At 56.0% G+C, this 15,806-nt stretch overlaps 1 protein-coding gene across 1 annotated transcript; it reads right to left on the bottom strand.

The window, feature by feature from the left end:
- Positions 1-8,926: 8,926 nt before the first annotated feature.
- SNX12 (sorting nexin 12) lies at positions 8,927-15,344 on the bottom strand. Its single transcript, XM_075917636.2, has 4 exons — positions 15,135-15,344; positions 12,167-12,262; positions 11,830-11,954; positions 8,927-10,894 (listed from the first exon to the last, which is right to left on the bottom strand). The coding sequence occupies exons 1-4, from the start codon at positions 15,297-15,299 to the stop codon at positions 10,792-10,794; spliced, it is 489 nt and encodes a 162-aa protein (XP_075773751.1). The 5' UTR covers positions 15,300-15,344; the 3' UTR covers positions 8,927-10,791.
- Between the last annotated feature and the right edge of the window lie 462 nt (positions 15,345-15,806).

Below are 15,806 nucleotides of genomic sequence, written 5' to 3'. Positions count from 1 at the left end.
GTCCATATAGTTGCTGATTATTGTTGTTATTCACTGGGCGCTGTCACGTCACCAGTGTGGTTCCTGACAGATGTTGATAATCAGCAGCATGCACGCGCTCCCTCTATGTGCTGCCCCAGCTCTGCACAGATCGAGGCCCAGCAGACCCTGAGAGAAGCCCCTTGGACCACAAACTCAGATAAGGCTTGAAGGCACCTGGCCAGGTTTGTTGTCAGCAAAACATGGCCCAGTCCCCTAGGCTGGGAGCAGGGTGGCAGGCAGGAGCCAGTGTGCGCAAGGAGCCAGCTCGAAAGCAGACTCCCAGTGCGCGCTGGCTCCCAGGGCTGCCGCACTGCATATAACCACTGACGTTTTAGGGTGTGAGGCAGCTCCAGCCAGTCCCGGGCAGCTGCACTGTGAGTTAATTGCAGAGCGCTCTGCAAGCATTGGCATCAGTCAGATGTGGGGAGAAGCAGCTGGCTTGGAAGGCCCTGTCCTTTCCACATGTCTCTGGATTTGTGAGGGGGGTGATGTGCTTCTGGCCCCCTCTCTGCAGCTGTGAGTGCTTAGCACATCATCAAATGTAGCTCCTGGCTAGCAAGGTGGGCACCCTGAACATGAGGAACGTGCAGTTAGTGACACGTGTAGTTAAGTGACTTGCCCAGCATCACACAGTCACACAGTGGCAGAGGCAGGTTTACAGTCCAGTTCTCACATGCAGCATTCAACTGCCTCAACCACGTTACATCCCTTGCTCTGCCTCTTACTACACACCTTCCCGCTTCTGCAACAAACGAGGTAGGGTCCTGTCTTGGCCCAGCCCTGGTGCTACGGGAGGGAGGGTGTGGTGGGGAAAGCAGTGTGAGCATAAGCCAGTGTAATCCTGGTGCTTCCTGCCAAGTGGCTGGCAATGAATCCCTAACCCAACAGGGTCTGTGGCTGTAAATATGATGCAAATGCCATTTAAAATAACCAGATCCCATCACATGGACCCTTTGCTACGTGGGGTGTCACCCCTAGGGAGACCAGCAGCGGAGAGGGACGAGACACTTGCCAGATGTTCCGCAGCTGCTTGCTGATGGCAGAGGCGTGTTCAGACTCGAGGCTTTGGAGGAGTCCACTTCCTAGTCCCCCTACTCGTCTTTCCCCATTTGTCCAATTTCAGCCCCCTCCATCCACTAGATCTTTGCCTAACCGGTCCTCTCCGCCGCCAGCTCCGCATTCCTTTCATTCGCCTTGCTCAGCCAGGCCCAAACCCATTCCCACAAGGGACGTAAGCGACTAGTCGCCACTCAGCTGCTCGCTTCCCTCCCTCCTTGCTGCCTCTCACAGACTCAGAGAACCATCGAGCTGGAGGAGCCCTCAGGAGTCATCGAGTCCAGCCCCCTGCTCTAGGCAGGACCAACCCAACTAAATCAACCCGGCCAGGGCTTTGTCAAGCCGAGACTTAAACACCTCTAGGGATGGAGACTCCACCCTCCCTAGGGAACCCAGCCCAGCGCTTCACCACCCTCCTAGGGAAATAGCTTTTCCTAATATCCAACCTAGACCTCCCTCACTGCAGCTTGAGCCCATTGCTCCTTGTTCTGCCATCTGCCCCCACTGAGAACAGCCTCTCTCCATCCTCTTTGGAACCTCCCTTCAGGAAGTTGCAGGCTGCTCTCAAATCCCCCCTCACTCTTCTCTTCTGCAGACTGAACAAACAGGCTCTCCCTAGGAATGTTCAGTGAGGGAGACTAGTAACCTGTCGGTTTTCCTAAGGGTTTTCGTGCGGTCTGTGTGAAAGGCTAGTGCTCTGCGCACGTCTAACGTGTGGAGAGCTGCCTCACGTGATGACGCATGCGGTTTTGGGTAAAAAGCCGGTAAGACCACTGGCTCGTTAAGGTGGACGTCTGAAGAGACCTTAGGGATGAAGGCTGGGTGATGTCTCAGGATCACACTGTCTCTGTTGAAAATGGTGTATGGAGGTACTGCCATAAGAGCTGAAATCTCACTCGCTCATCACGCAGAGGTGATGGTGATGAGAAAGACCAATTTCATCGTGAGGGTGTGGAGAGGAATTGTAGCTAGTGGCTCAAAGGGTGGTGGTGTGAGAGTCCCGAGTACTAAGTCCAGACTCCACAAGGGAGGGGAAGCTCATGTAGGTGGGTTTAGGTTTACTAGACCCTTAAGTAATCTCTTAGTGAGAGGGTGGGCGAATAACGACGCACCATCTATTAGATGCCGAAAGGCTGTCAATGCCGCGAGATGGACTCTCAGGGATGCTAAGGCCAATCCACTCTGTTTTAGGTGCATCACATAGTCCAGAATAACGTGGATGGGAACTGTTTGAGGATCCAGATGATGTTGAGAACACCAGGAGGTGAACAGTGCCATTTTGCAAGGTAAGTAGATCATGTTCTGTTTTCTACTGTGGATGAGAATGTCCTTGATTTGGTCAGAGCAGAGAGCTTCGGAAGCATTTAGCCAACTAGGTACCACGCTGAAAGGTGAAGGGTGTACAGCTGCAGATGCAGAAGAGAGCTTTGCTCCTGAGTGAGGAGGTTCGGGATTAATGGGAGCTGATATGGCGGGTATAGGGCCAGTCGTAAGAGAAGTGGATACCGGTGTTGACGTGCCCACGTGGGCACTATTAATATCACAGTCGCTTGGTCGAGTTTGATTTTCTGTAGGACTCTGGATATTAGAGGTGTAGGAGGAAAAGCGTACATGAGGGAACCTTTCCAATTGTGGAGAAAGGCATCCCCCAAGGATGACACTTCTTCTTGTTGGCGGTGGCAAATATGTCTATCTGAGGAGTGCCCCTCTGTCGAAATAGGGAATGGAGGACTCCCTGATGAACCCCCCATTTGTGATCTGTTGCAAAATTCCTGCTCAGGGAATCCACTATTGTGTTGGTGATGCCAGGTAAGTAAGACACCACAAGGGTTATGCCGTTGGCAATGCACCAGTTCCATAATCAGGTTGACTCTGCGCACAGCGATTGGGACCATGCACCCCCCTGATGATTTATATAATACATGGTCGCCATATTGTCTGTGAGAACGCCCACAGTGGAGTTGCGAAGGTATGTGTGGAAATGCCTGCAGGTATTGGCGACCGCCCTGAGCTCTAATAGATTTATATGTAGTAGAGTTTCCTGTGGCGACCAGCGGCCTTGGATGGAAAGTTTGCCCATATGAGCACCCCAGCCGATGAGGAAGGTGTCTGCGGTAATGTGACAACGAGGCGGCAGCTGACGAAACCGGGTGCCTGACAGCAAGTTGTCATCTCTGGTCTACCAGTGAAGAGAGGATTTGACTGTAGAGGGAATGGTCACCACCCTGTGTACATTGTGCTTTGTCAGATTGTAGATTTTGAGCAGACAGTGTTGTAGCGGCCGAAAATATAATCTGGCCTGGGGTATGACGTATGTTGTGGAGGCCATATGGCCCATCATTTTGAGCACTGTTATAATCTATACTGAGCGTTTGTAGAGGAGTTCGTTCAGTAGTTTTTGTATCATCTGAAATCTGTCGATGGGTAAGTACGCCCTTGCTGAAATGAAGTCCAGGCGAGCACCTATGAATTCTATATTCTGAGTAGGCTGAAGAGTGGACTTGTCCTCGTTGATAAGGAGACCTAAATGAAGTATGGTTTTGCTCATAATCCGCACCATTTCGGACACTTCCATCGACGAGATTCCTTTTATAAGGCAATCGTCTAGGTAGGGGTATATTATCACCTCTCTGCGTCAGAGATGCGCAACTACCATTGCCAGCGTCTTTGTGAACACGCTGGGTGCTGTTGCAAGGCCGAAGGGTAGAACTCAATACTGAAAGTGGTCTGTACCAACTGTGAAATGTAGAAACTTCCTGTGCGTGGGATGAATTGTTACGTGAAAATAAGCACCTTTGAGGGCAAGAGCAGCAAACCAATCGCCCCACTCCAGAGTAGGTAGTATGGAGGCTAAGGTCACCCCATCTTGAAGTGTTGTTTCCGGAAGTATTTGTTCAGTTGCCGGAGGTCTAATATCAGTCTCCACCCACCTGTTTTCTTTTGTACCAAAAAAATAGCGGGAGTAGAATCCTCTCCCTTGAAATTGAAGAGGCACTCTTTCTATCATACCTATATGAAGCAGGTGAGTGATTTCGGTGCGTAGTAAGACTTCGTGAGATGGGTCCCTGAAAGGGGATGGGGATGGTAGGGTTGTGGTAGGAAGAGAAAGGAATGGGATAGTATACCTGGACTAGATTATTTCCAGAACCCATCTGTCAGTGGTAATGTTGACTCATTGATGGTAGAAGGGCCTTAGCCAATGGTGGAACATATGGAGACTTGGGAAGGTTGTGTGCTTGCTCTAGACCAACACATCAAATGTGCTGTTTGTTGCCAGATTGAGTCTGCGTACGGTTGGTGGAGTTCTGTCGTCTCAGTGGTCTTTGACGTTGAGGATGACATGGTTGGTTGAACTGACGTTGCTGATGTTGCCACTGCTGTCTGGTATGGAAGTAGTCGTAGCATCTTTGGAATGGTGTATAACGCTGCCTTCTGTACCGTGGGGTGTACATTCCCAACGTTCTAAGTGTTGTTCTAGAGTCTTTACTAGAATATAAAATGGAATCTGTCTTTTTGCCGAACAATTTGTCTTTATCAAAAGGTAAATCTTCTACTTTGTCTGCAACTCTCTAGGGACGCCTGCGGATTGAAGAAATGAGGCCCTACTCATAACTACAGCAGTAGCAGTGGTGGGAGCTGCCGTGTCAGCGATGTCCATAGCAATTTGCAGACTTGCTTGTGTAGATGCGTAGCCCTCCTGAACGATGGACTTGAGCAGTGGTCTTTTGGACTCTGGCAGTGCCTCCATCAGGACAGTCAACGTCGCATAATTATCAAAATTATGGTTTGATAAGTGTGCGAGGTAGTTGGCATTCTAAGGAGTGAAGTTGAAGAAGTGTGCACCTTCCTGCCAAATAAATCGAGCCTCTTTAACTCCTTGTCCGCTGCATTGCTTTTATACTGGGGCACCTTTGCTCTTTGATGCGCCGCATCTACCACAAGGGAGTTGGGTTGCGGGTGGATAAATAAAAACTGACTCTTTTGGGGGCACAAAGTACTTGTCAGCATGTTTGTTAGTTGGGAGGGCAGAAGCAGGGGTTTGCCATAGTTCATTGGCCACCTCTAAGATGGCTTCATCCAGAGGTATAGCTAATTTCACGCTCTGGGTTGTCTGTAGGTTCTTAAGTAGGCGATGTTGTTTCTCTTAAATTTCCATTAGTTATATTTCTTGCGAAGCTGCCACCCTTTTAAAAAGGTCCTGGAATTGCCTTAAGTCATCTGGTGCAGAGACAACGCCAGGTATGACCACCTCATCCAGTGAGGACTGGTCTGTGGGAAACACTTCAGGGGGTTGTGTCCATTGTGGTTAATTGCCTCTCCTCCTGGTCAGAAGGAGGGTGGGTTGGCAGTGGGTCTTAATCAGGAAATGGAGGGGCCAAAAATGGGGAATGCCTGGAGGAGGAATATCCCGTAGCAGACCTTGGTGGGGATCTTGGCAAATAACGGTACTCATGCTAACGCGGTTAGTATTCCCTGTGGTAACGCGAGTGATCATAGCGGTCCCAGTGAGAGTGCAATGACCGTGAAGGAGAGCACTGGTAAGGATGGTGCCTCGTATAGTCATGCCTAGACGCTGATCTCCGTGAATGGAAGGGTAGTTTTGGGGGTTTTTTTAAATAAAGATGAACTATATACAAATGAAGATTCTAACCGGGAGGGGAGGAACGGAAACTTAGCTGTATCAAGTACTAAGAAATATATATATTTTAAACTCAAATGTGAACAGTAACCTCAACACGTATTAACTAGAAACGAGATAGCTGAGGAAATTAACTGGTTTTGCTTCACAGAAGAGTCAATAATGAGGAGCAAAGATCTGCTCTGTCTGCAGCCTGAGGCGGTTGAGAGGAACTGGATAAGACCGGACCACGCGGCACAGGAGAGCGTGAACGCCGCAAGAAGCTCCCCTACGCATGTGTGGTCCGACCATGTACAGCTTTAAACATCTCTGGCCTGTGGTGCCAGGGCAAGCCCATCGCCTCCAGTGGAGCACCCCCGGGGACCTCACTTGAGGGAACTGGCACGGAACCTGGAACCGCTCAGGTCAGCCGCTCTCAGGCTGGGTCACTGAGAGCCACACGCATGCTCATGGCCCCCAGCGCACTGCATCGTACCCTGCACAAGCACACTGGCTCTCACAGCATCCCAGCCCACCCGTGCTAGCAGCCAGTTGCTGAGCAGCGGCAGCGCCAGCAGCAGCTCTGGGACCTGGGCATAAGGTTAGCGGGAGGAGGGTGCACATGGCACACCGACTGCTCAGTGCATGCGCCCCAGTGCCTGGAGGGAGACACGCGGCCAGAGCGGCAGCTCCAGGACCCAAGAGCAGGGAGGGGGTGCCTGGTTCTAGTCTGGGGGAAGGGAGGGGGATTGGGTTGGGGGGGTACATACGGCATCCCAGGCAGCACATCTCAAGGCCAGCCGCTCAGCGTACACCCACCAGCACCTGGAGGGAGGCACGTGTAACTGTAGTGGTGTGTCTGCCTCCGGGACCCGAGAATTAGGTTAGAGCGGGATTTTGGGGGGGGAGGGGCGGGAAGAGATTGGTATAGAGGGAGGCCAGTACCTGGCTCTGGGGAAGGGGAGGGGGATTAGGTTAGAGCGGGGGGGTGGGGGAGCAACCAGCATGCTTCCTGAGACCCATCATCCCCAGGTACTGGCCGCAGCTGTCTGTCCCCTCCTTCTGGCCAAACCTTCCCCCCTGCCCCAGCACTCTGGCCCCTGCCCCCACCAGCACAGTTGGGGCCACATTAGTGAGGCTTGGGGGGGTTGGAGCAGCTTTTTTTTGCATCTCACTTGTGTGGCCCCAACTGACTTTCCAGTGGGTCAGTGACCTGACTCCAAACAGGTTCCTCGCCCTTCTCAAAAATAAAGACAACGCGGAAACTTTTGGTTTGAGACATTTTATTTAAAAATGAAGCCTGGCCAACAAACCCCCATCTGGCTGCAACATCATAACACCTGTACCCCCCCAGACCCTAGATCTGAGCCTATCATACAGTGGAACCCCATCCTGAGCCTCTCATCCCCAAACTCCTGCACCCCCACATCCTCAGTCTTCTGCCACAGCACTCCTGCCCCATCCTCACACTGCAGCTCTGTGTCCTGAGCGCATCATACTCCCAGCCTCCCTGCCCTGAGCCCCTCCTGCACCCTCACAGCCACAAGCCTGCAGCTTGCTCAGCACCCCAGCCCTCCACCTGACCCCAACACTCTCCAGCCTGGCACCTCCTCCCTGAGCCAGAGTCCTCTTTACTTCTTCCTGCACCCAGCCCCCCTCCCAGAGCTTGCACCTCACACCCCTGCCCCGTGCTTCCCTTCTGAGTCTCAAGAGCAGTGGGGACAGTGTGACGAGCCGGGGCAAAGGATTTTTTTTTTTTGCTCAACAAAAGCGCCACACTGGGGGCACAGGTGCTGGTCACTTTTCGGGGGGCGTTCAACAAGAGTGTACCAGCACCTATTGGCCCCCAGCGTGGTGCTTTTTTGGGGGGAAGGGGCGGCTCAACAACTTTGCCCCGGCTCTTCACACTGTCGCCACTGCTCTTGTGGCTCTGTCTGGAAGGGGTTAGCCACCCCTCGCTCGTGTGCGTGTATCTTCCACTACAGCCCCTTGCTTTTAACAGGCTCACATTTACACGTAACTCCCTTTAATACACATCTAACTGGATTATCCTAACAGCCCCTATTTTCATGTACTTGAGTGGGTCAAAATTCATTCCCATGAGGGAAAAACCCATCAGAAGTCATTTTTGTAAAATTCAGGAATATTTTGGCAAAAGAAAAAATAAAGGGTTTACACACTAACAAGTCTATGTGCAAAACAGATCATCCCTCCCCCAAATGCTCATCATTTAGGCAAATCTGGGGAGCTTCGCCCCCAGGAACAGCACAAGGCATATCCCTTGCCTCATGGCACCCCTCCCCCAAATTGCAGCCCCTCCTCCCATCATTGGAGATGAGCAACATCCCTTCTGATTAAACAGCGCTGCTGTCACACTCCGTGCTATCCTTTTCTCTTTAGTGTCTGAGGCGTCTACACTAGAGTTCTTAAAACTCTGCTGCCTCCAGGGAACGCGCCTGCTTTTTCAGAACAGTTGCTGAAGACGCAGGTGCATTGTCGGAAGCCCTGTACTCATTTTATGAGGAATACGGGCTCTTCCAAAAAAGGTTTCTCCCCCACATTTGGCCCCAGGCTGACAGGCCAAATGTCAGATAAGCCTCTTCCAGGAAAAAAAAGTGGAAAAAGATCAGTGGAGAGAGAGGGAGAAAGTTGTAGTTCATAGTCCTAATGCCTCAAGCCATGCTATTGGCTTTACATGCCACTGGACTCCTTGTTTCCACAAAACAGAGGCAGGAGAGCATCGTGGGTAAACGATTCCACTTAAGAGGAGTGGGCAAAACATTCCCCACCATCTCATTCTCAAATGGCTGAATGATTTGGACTGACACCTCGCCCAGAAGACTCCATGCTGAATGGAAGAGGTGGGTGAAGCTGTAACTGAAAACAGTCAGCATTGTGCAATGGGAACGCTCGGTAGTACCACCAGCTCTACCCCCACGCCCTTGTCTTCCTGAGAAGGTCAGAATCTATCCCATTTGCAGCAGCACCACATTCCTGGATACTCAGAGAAACGCTCATTCTGCAGGACAGTGCAACAGCTGGTCTTCAGCCAGCCAGAATGCAGTGGCGCTGCTGGAGTTTGTACTTGAAGTGTACTGGCTAGACACCTGGGGACCTACAGCCCTCTGGGCCTGCCACAACCACGCCAGGGATCCAAGCAGTGCTATTAGTTCTCACGAGCACAGAGTCAGAAGCACCCCACACACACTTCAGGGTCACAACACGCAGACATTGGCTTCACAGTGGTTTAATATGAACAGAACTTGGACATTACATCAGACGGCAGAATGGAGAGTTTGTGAATTAAAGCCCCACACCAAGATACACACACAGCAGGAACAGCCTTCAGTCGCTCAGCGCTTGTACAGCAATGAAGGGAACTTTTAAAAGTGCCTAGTACAGATCAAAGGCAGCAGATCGCATCAAAGAAAACGTTAGCAAGGGAGGACCCAAGAGGCCACTTCAATCCAAGCAGCAGAGCGACTGGACAGTGCAGAACCGCAAAGCAGCAACTCGACCTAGCGCCTCCCCACCTCCAGGAGCCTCTCCTTGCTCGCAGTCCAAGTCCAGAGCCAGTGCCAGGGGCAGCTCACCAGCCTGCTTCAGTGACTTACTCTCCCTTGGGTTTTCCAGCCCTGCCCCCCGCACCGAGGCACGAACGCTCTTCACTGGAACGAATCCACCACCAGGGAAGAGCGGATGCCCTGCTGCTGCTTTAGCAGGGCTCAGTGGGTCCATGGGGGCCTGGTCACCCCATTTATTGGTGAAGACAAAGGCCAGGTCACTTGCACAAACAATTCAGAAGCTAGAGCAGCCCTGCTCCGACAGCGCCCCCTCGAGTTCATCTCCTCTGCTCCCTGCGAGATACTATGAAGCAAATGGAGGTCGTGCCTGGCTCTGGGGCCTCCGCTGACTTGTTACACTAAGGGAGCATCAGCAGTTCACAGCCCACTGCCCCCCTCACCCAAGAGCAGCTACTTGACTAGTCCCTCGTCTTTTCTCCACCATACAAAAGCATGTGGCCTGCAAAGCCCCCGGGGCAGAGGAGTGAGAAGGAAGGGCAGGAGGTGGCCGATACTTGGGCTGCCATCGGCAAGGCACACTTCCAGTGCAAGTCACGGATCAAAAGCCTCCTGCCTCGGGTGCCTGGCCTGCTTCTGCCCCTCAGCACTACGCTGTCCGGGAGCGTCCCATTCGCCCCTCCCATTCTCTCCACTTCAGCGATGGGCAGGACCTTTCCCTCTAGGTACAGACGAGAGCAACTCGACAGCATCATAGGGGGTCTGGCCCGCTATGCTGCAACCTGCATCAGAGCAAGCGGTGGCAGTTTGAGCTCACCAGCCGTTCCTGCCAGCTACCTGGGCAGCCTATGCCCAATTCCACCCACCTTGCCAACAATACTGCACCTAGAGAACTCCCGCACAGGGCAGACACCCCCAAAGCTGCCAGCAGCCTGTGAGCAGAGGGGAAAACACTGCTATGTTGAGCAGGCTGTAATGCAGGAGATCTGGAGCTGGGGCAGAGCGGAGCTGCGGGTCAGCACGTGCAGACAGCACTGGATCAAGGTTTGTATGGGGGGGCGGAGAAGGGGATTTATCAGGGTTAGGAAGGGACTCGACATCCTACCTGGCACCTGCTTCCTCAGTTTTTGGTTAAACCCTGCTAACCTTCTACAACTTGCTGCAGGCACTGACCTACGACACTCACTGTTCTGCACGGATGTTCTCCGCAACGCTTGAGGCTGCTTGGAGAAGTGGGTGAAGGATGCGGCTGGAAGCACCCCTTGTACCCTTTCACAGGGAGGAGGGGCCTCGACACATGGGAATAATGCCCTAAGACAGTTCGTGCCCCACCCTCACACCTGCCGCTGGCTGCACAACAGCAGGTTCATGGCTTACATCGTCACACCCTTTGGCGCAGGTATCAAAGTGAATCTGAACTCAACACTGCTGCCAGATACAAAAAAAGCAAATACTGGACAAAGGGGAGGTTCAGAGAGGAAAACCTGGTTCAGGAGAGACCGATTTAGTGTAAAAATAAATGTCATTTCTGCAGGAGGGTGGGTGGAATGGAGGAAGACAGAGCATCAGGGTCTCCTACTGGCGGACTTTCCCTGGGACGTAATTCCTATCTATAGTTTCCTCTTGCAGGAACATGTGTAAGCAGCGCTCGTTCTGTGCCAGCGGGTGTCCAGCGATCCTGCAAGGGAACAGGAGGGGCAGTGGTCAGCACATGCACCAGCCGGAACCCCCTCTCCACAGAACAGAGGCCTCCAAGCCACGCAAAGGGCCAGAGGAGTGCAGCCTTGCACGTGGCAGCAGCCGTCAGCCAGGCTCGTGGTCAGCCTCACGAGACCAGAGCAGCGCAAGGGGACACTGGCAGGCCCAGGACTGGACATGCTGCAGCGCCCCCCGCAGTGCGGAGAGGTGCCGCAGCACTCGCTCCCTCGGCAGCAGCACTGTCGCCGCAGCGCGGAGCCGCTAGAGGAGGGACCGTGAGGTTACACAGGCAGGATCTTCACACAGGGCTTGCTTCAGAGCTGCCCCTTAGAACGACGGGGCACTGGGTCACGCCTCCACCAACACTGGACAGCCCTGCCGAAAAGTCGCGTATCCTCAGGAATGTACTGGTCACGGACTAGTCTGCAGTCCCAGGGATGGGGCCGGCAGCCAGTGGGCTCTGGCCTCACTCCATGTCAGAGGCAGCAGCGTGGGGTGCAGGCGGGGGCTTAGTCTGCAAGGGGACCCAGCTCCCCTCACGGACCGGCTGCTTCTCACCCCGTGCTGCTGCCTCCGATAGAGGCATTAGCATGGGGTGGCTGCAACTCCTGTCTGGGGGTTGGGGGGAGGGACCCAGCGCCAGTCAGGACTGAGCCGGGCTGCTTCCCAACCGGCTCCTAACACTCTTCAAATGCAGAGCTGCAGCAGGGGTCGGGAAAGGGCCCAGCGCCAGTCAGGACTGAGCCAGGCTGGGGGCCGTACTGGCGGGCGTATCGCCTACAGCACTCACCGTTAATCCACTACACCCCACCGCCTACACCCTACACCCCACCCTACACCCCACCGCCTACACCCTACACCCCACCGCCATGCCTAGGCAATCAGCCTGCTGTGCTGTCCAGGATGGACGCTTACTTGTTAATAAACTGCTCCAGCCCCTGCCTCCTCTCCTCGATGAACGACTCCTCGAAGATCCCCTCGTCGCCGCGAAAGGGCAGCTGTCGTTTCAAGGCTTTCCCAGGCAGCGGTGGCACTACAATCTAAACACACCAGGGCGAGCTGGCCGAGTAGCAATGGACAGGCCCCTCTAGTGCCCACTGTACAATGGGCCCCACTCCTACCCCATTCATTGGCTCCCCTGCCATGGCAGCCCACAGCAGCCTGCCCAAGGGGCTGGCCCAGGCCCACGCTGCTTAGAGCGGGGCTGTACGGGGAAGGGTCAGTGCCGCAGGTCTGCATGCAGAGGCCCCACCTTACTGTCTCTCTCCAGCTCATTCTTCAGCCACTCGAAGTCGCTGTACCGCCTCCGCACACAAGACTCTTTCAGTTTGAAGATAGGGAGGTTCGTCTGCAAGGGAGGAGAGGGGATTAGTGGGCAGGCTGCTGTAGAAGACAGGCTGCCTTTCCGCTTCCTGCGCAAGGCTGCAGAGCCGCACTCAGAGGCCTGAAGCCGCAGGACACTGCCCAGGCATGCGGGGCAGGCACAGAGCACGCAGCACGCGGTAGTGCAGGAGCACTCACAAGGCTCCCTGGGAGGGGTCTGAAGGGGCAGGAGTTTGCCAGGCTACTCTGGGCAGACAAGTGGGACCCTGCACATGCAGGCGTCCTTGGCACGCCAGGAGTGGTGCGCTCCGATGCATGGGCCCTTTCGCAGGCAGGGCCACGGCCTGTGGCCATTCCCCATGTGCAATCTGTAACCCCAAGAGCAGCCCAGGCTGAACGTACTCCACGCAGCAGGACAGAGGGAGATGCGCTGCCACAGACCTCAGCCCCACACAGAACCTTGCTGGAGAGGCGGAGGGAGAAGATTGAGCGCTGACGCCGTCCAAGCAACAGCCGGCTCCCCAAACAGCCGCTGCAACCTGCCCCGTTGCCAGGAAGGTGTTTGCATGTCTGGCCTGTGTCGCTAGGCTCTACCCAGGAGCTGCTGGGAATTCTCCCAAAGCTGCATTGACCCTGAAGTCTGAGCTCTCCTCTGGTGATTAACTCCACCTTCCCAATGCCGTCTCATCCTGGGGTACAGAACTTTAAGGGAGAGAACAAGCTCCTGGTTGAGCCTTTTACTGACCAGATACTCCTTCGGCTGTGTCTAGACTGGCCAGTTTTTCCGGAAAATCAGCTGCTTTTCCGGAAAAACTTGCCAGCTGTCTACACTAGCCACTTGAATTTCCGCAAAAGCACTGACTTCCTACTGTAAGAAATCAGTGCTTCTTACGGAAATACAATTCTGCTCCCGTTCAGGCAAAAGTCCCTTTTGTGCAAAGCTTTTGCGCAAAAAGGCCAGTGTAGACAGCTCAGATTTGTTTTGCACAAAAAAGCCCCGATCGCGAAAATGGCAATCGGGGCTTTTTTACAGAAAAGTGCGGCTAGATTGCGGAAAAGCGTCCGTGCCAAAAAGTGCTTTTGCGGAAAGTCGTCCCTGCCATTCTAGACACTCTGTTCCGAAAATGCTTTTAACGGAAAACTTTTCCATTAAAAGCATTTCCGGAAAATCATGCCAGTCTAGACGCAGCCCTTCATGTTTAACCGATTGCTGGTATATTTAAATAAGGCTTCCCAGCGCTGCAGATGAGTTTGCAGGCAGTACCTCTGCAAGGACCAAGGGTGGCACCAGCAGGGGCTAGAACTGCAGAAAGCACACTCTGGACTAGAGAGATTGCATCCTGTCCCCTAGAAGCCACCTCTGGCGGGCAGCAGACCCAACAATAACCATGTTCGGAGAAGTGGGGAGTATCAACATCCAACCCTGAGATGGAGAGTCAGTCACGGGGAGGGGGAGGCAAACAGTAACGTCAGATAACGAGGACAGGCGGTGTCCTCCGAGGGGCAGGGGCTGTATCCTCTATGGTTTGAAAAGCTCCTCTTGCACTGAACGAAGCACAAGATACTCCCCTCTCCTGTGGGACCAGCAGCTTCAGGGGCAGCTCGGAGCATCTCAGTCCAACTATTACACAGCAGCACGGCCCAAGGAGCTGACCATTAGCGAGAGACAGGAAAGGGGTGCAGGCTACACACCGGTCTGGCTACACAGTCTGCTCGGCACGGCCTCCAGGACAGCACTACCTGTCTGGAGAGGCACATCCTGGTTCAGGCCTAGAGTGCATCCAGCGGCGGTAGATAACCAGACTGGCCAGAACACTAGAAGCACTCAGCTCCCAGTCCCCCAGGAAGGCTGTTAAGTAGCAGCTAGCCAAGACACAAGGGTCCCTCTCCTAAATACAGTTCTCCTCTCCCTCCCACTGGCGTGAATGTCCCGAGACCGAGCGGAGCACGAGGGGTCAGTGGTACCCTCCTTTGCACTTGGACTGGTTGTTGCCAGCAGAATCCACCCGAGTGGGACAGAGGCTGTGTCCCACAACTTGGATCCAAGCAGGATCTGATGCTCCACCACCACCCGTCTCACTCCCATTTACAGGAGACTGCAACAGGCTTATGCATCATGGCGGTGAAGAGACAACGGCTTCCTCTTGAGATCCAGCAGAGGAGTGTGGATTTATCACCTTCTCTGCAGGCTGGAGAGGAACCCTCCGAGATGGGCAGGGGTTCCCCCTCAGGGTGGGGCACTGCTCTGTCCTCCTGAGCGCACACTGGGCTTTCTACAGCATTGCAGGCTTGGAGGCAAGGATGAGACCAGATCCTCCACCTCCAGCTGCGCTCAAGTCAGAAACCAGCCCTGCCGGCAGCGGTCAAGCGGGGTTCCCTGGACAGGCCTTGGCCGTAGGCGCTGACCTGGGAGTTGTCCGCAGCTCAACATGCAGCCACAGGCTCACAGGACGGAGGCCCGTGCAAACCCACAAAGCGGTGGAATGGCCCAGGCCTTTGGGCGCGTCTCCAGGCGGGCAGAGCCGGGCCGGCAGGGCTGCAGGGAGCCGGGCCAGAGCAGCGCGGTCGGGGGGAGCTCAGGATCCCGCCACCCGCGCCCAGAGCCGGGCAGGGGCCACGCTGCGGTTTGTAGCCTGCGCCCCGCCCGCGATAACAGCCCTGCAGGCCGGGACCGAGCGCCTGGCGCCTCCCGCAGGGCCCCGGGGCAACAGCAGGCCGGGGGGGGCAACAGCAGAGCCGGGGGGGGGGGGCAGCGAGCCGCCCCCCCCCCCCGGGCCCCCCCCCCGCGAGCCGGGCCCCCCCCGCCGCGGCCCCCCCCCCCCCCCCGGGCCTGACCCGCCGCGAGCCGCCCCCCCCCGGGCCTGACCCGCCGCGAGCCGCCCCCCCCCGGGCCTGACCCGCATGCGGAGCTCGTAGCTGGTGTAGCGCGCCCGGCCCACGCCCACGGTCTGCGGGTTGAAGATGTCGATCTCCAGGAAGTTGCTGGGCGGCCCGTACGCGTCCGTCAGGTCCTGCGGCTTGGAGTTCAGGCGCCGGGTGTCCGCCACCGCCGCCTCCGACATGGTGGAGCGAGCGAGCCCCGCCCGGCGCCGCCGCAATACGTAGGGCCCGCACCGCCCCGCCCCGCCCCGCGCCAGCCCCGCCCGCAGCGCCCCGCGCTAGCCCCGCCCCTCCCGCGCCAGCCCCGCCCCGCCCGCACTAACCCCGCCCCGCGCCAGCCCCGCCCGCAGCGCCCCGCGCTAACCCCGCCCCGCGCCAGCCCCGCCCGCAGCGCCCCGCGCTAGCCCCGCCCCGCCCGCACTAACCCCGCCCCGCACAGCGCCCCCCCGCCGCGCAGCCCCGCCCCCCCGCGCCAGCCCCGCCCCGCCCGCACTAACCCCGCCCCGCGCCAGCCCCGCCCGCAGCGCCCCGCGCCAGCCCCGCCCCGCTCGCACTAACCCCGCCCCGCGCCAGCCCCGCCCGCAGCGCCCCGCCCCGCCCGCCCCGCCCCGCCCGCACTAACCCCGCCCCGCGCCAGCCCCGCCCGCAGCGCCCCGCGCTAGCCCCGCCCCGCCCGCCCCGCCCCCGCC

The sequence above is a fragment of the Pelodiscus sinensis genome, chromosome 13 (assembly GCF_052426305.1).
Source record: "Pelodiscus sinensis isolate ZL-2025 chromosome 13, ASM5242630v1, whole genome shotgun sequence".
NCBI lineage: Eukaryota > Metazoa > Chordata > Testudines > Trionychidae > Pelodiscus > Pelodiscus sinensis.
This window is presented reverse-complemented; position numbering and strand designations above follow the sequence as displayed.

Coding starts and splice junctions, on each gene's coding strand:
- SNX12 (XM_075917636.2), bottom strand. CDS start 15,299: ATGTCGGAGGCGGCGGTGGCGGACACCCGGCGCCTGAACTCCAAGCCG. Junction 12,263..15,134: donor GCTACGAGCTCCGCATGCGG/GTCAGGCCCGGG, acceptor CCTCCCTTGCAG/ACGAACCTCCCTATCTTCAA. Junction 10,895..11,829: donor CTGGAGCAGTTTATTAACAA/GTAAGCGTCCAT, acceptor GTTCCCTTGCAG/GATCGCTGGACACCCGCTGG.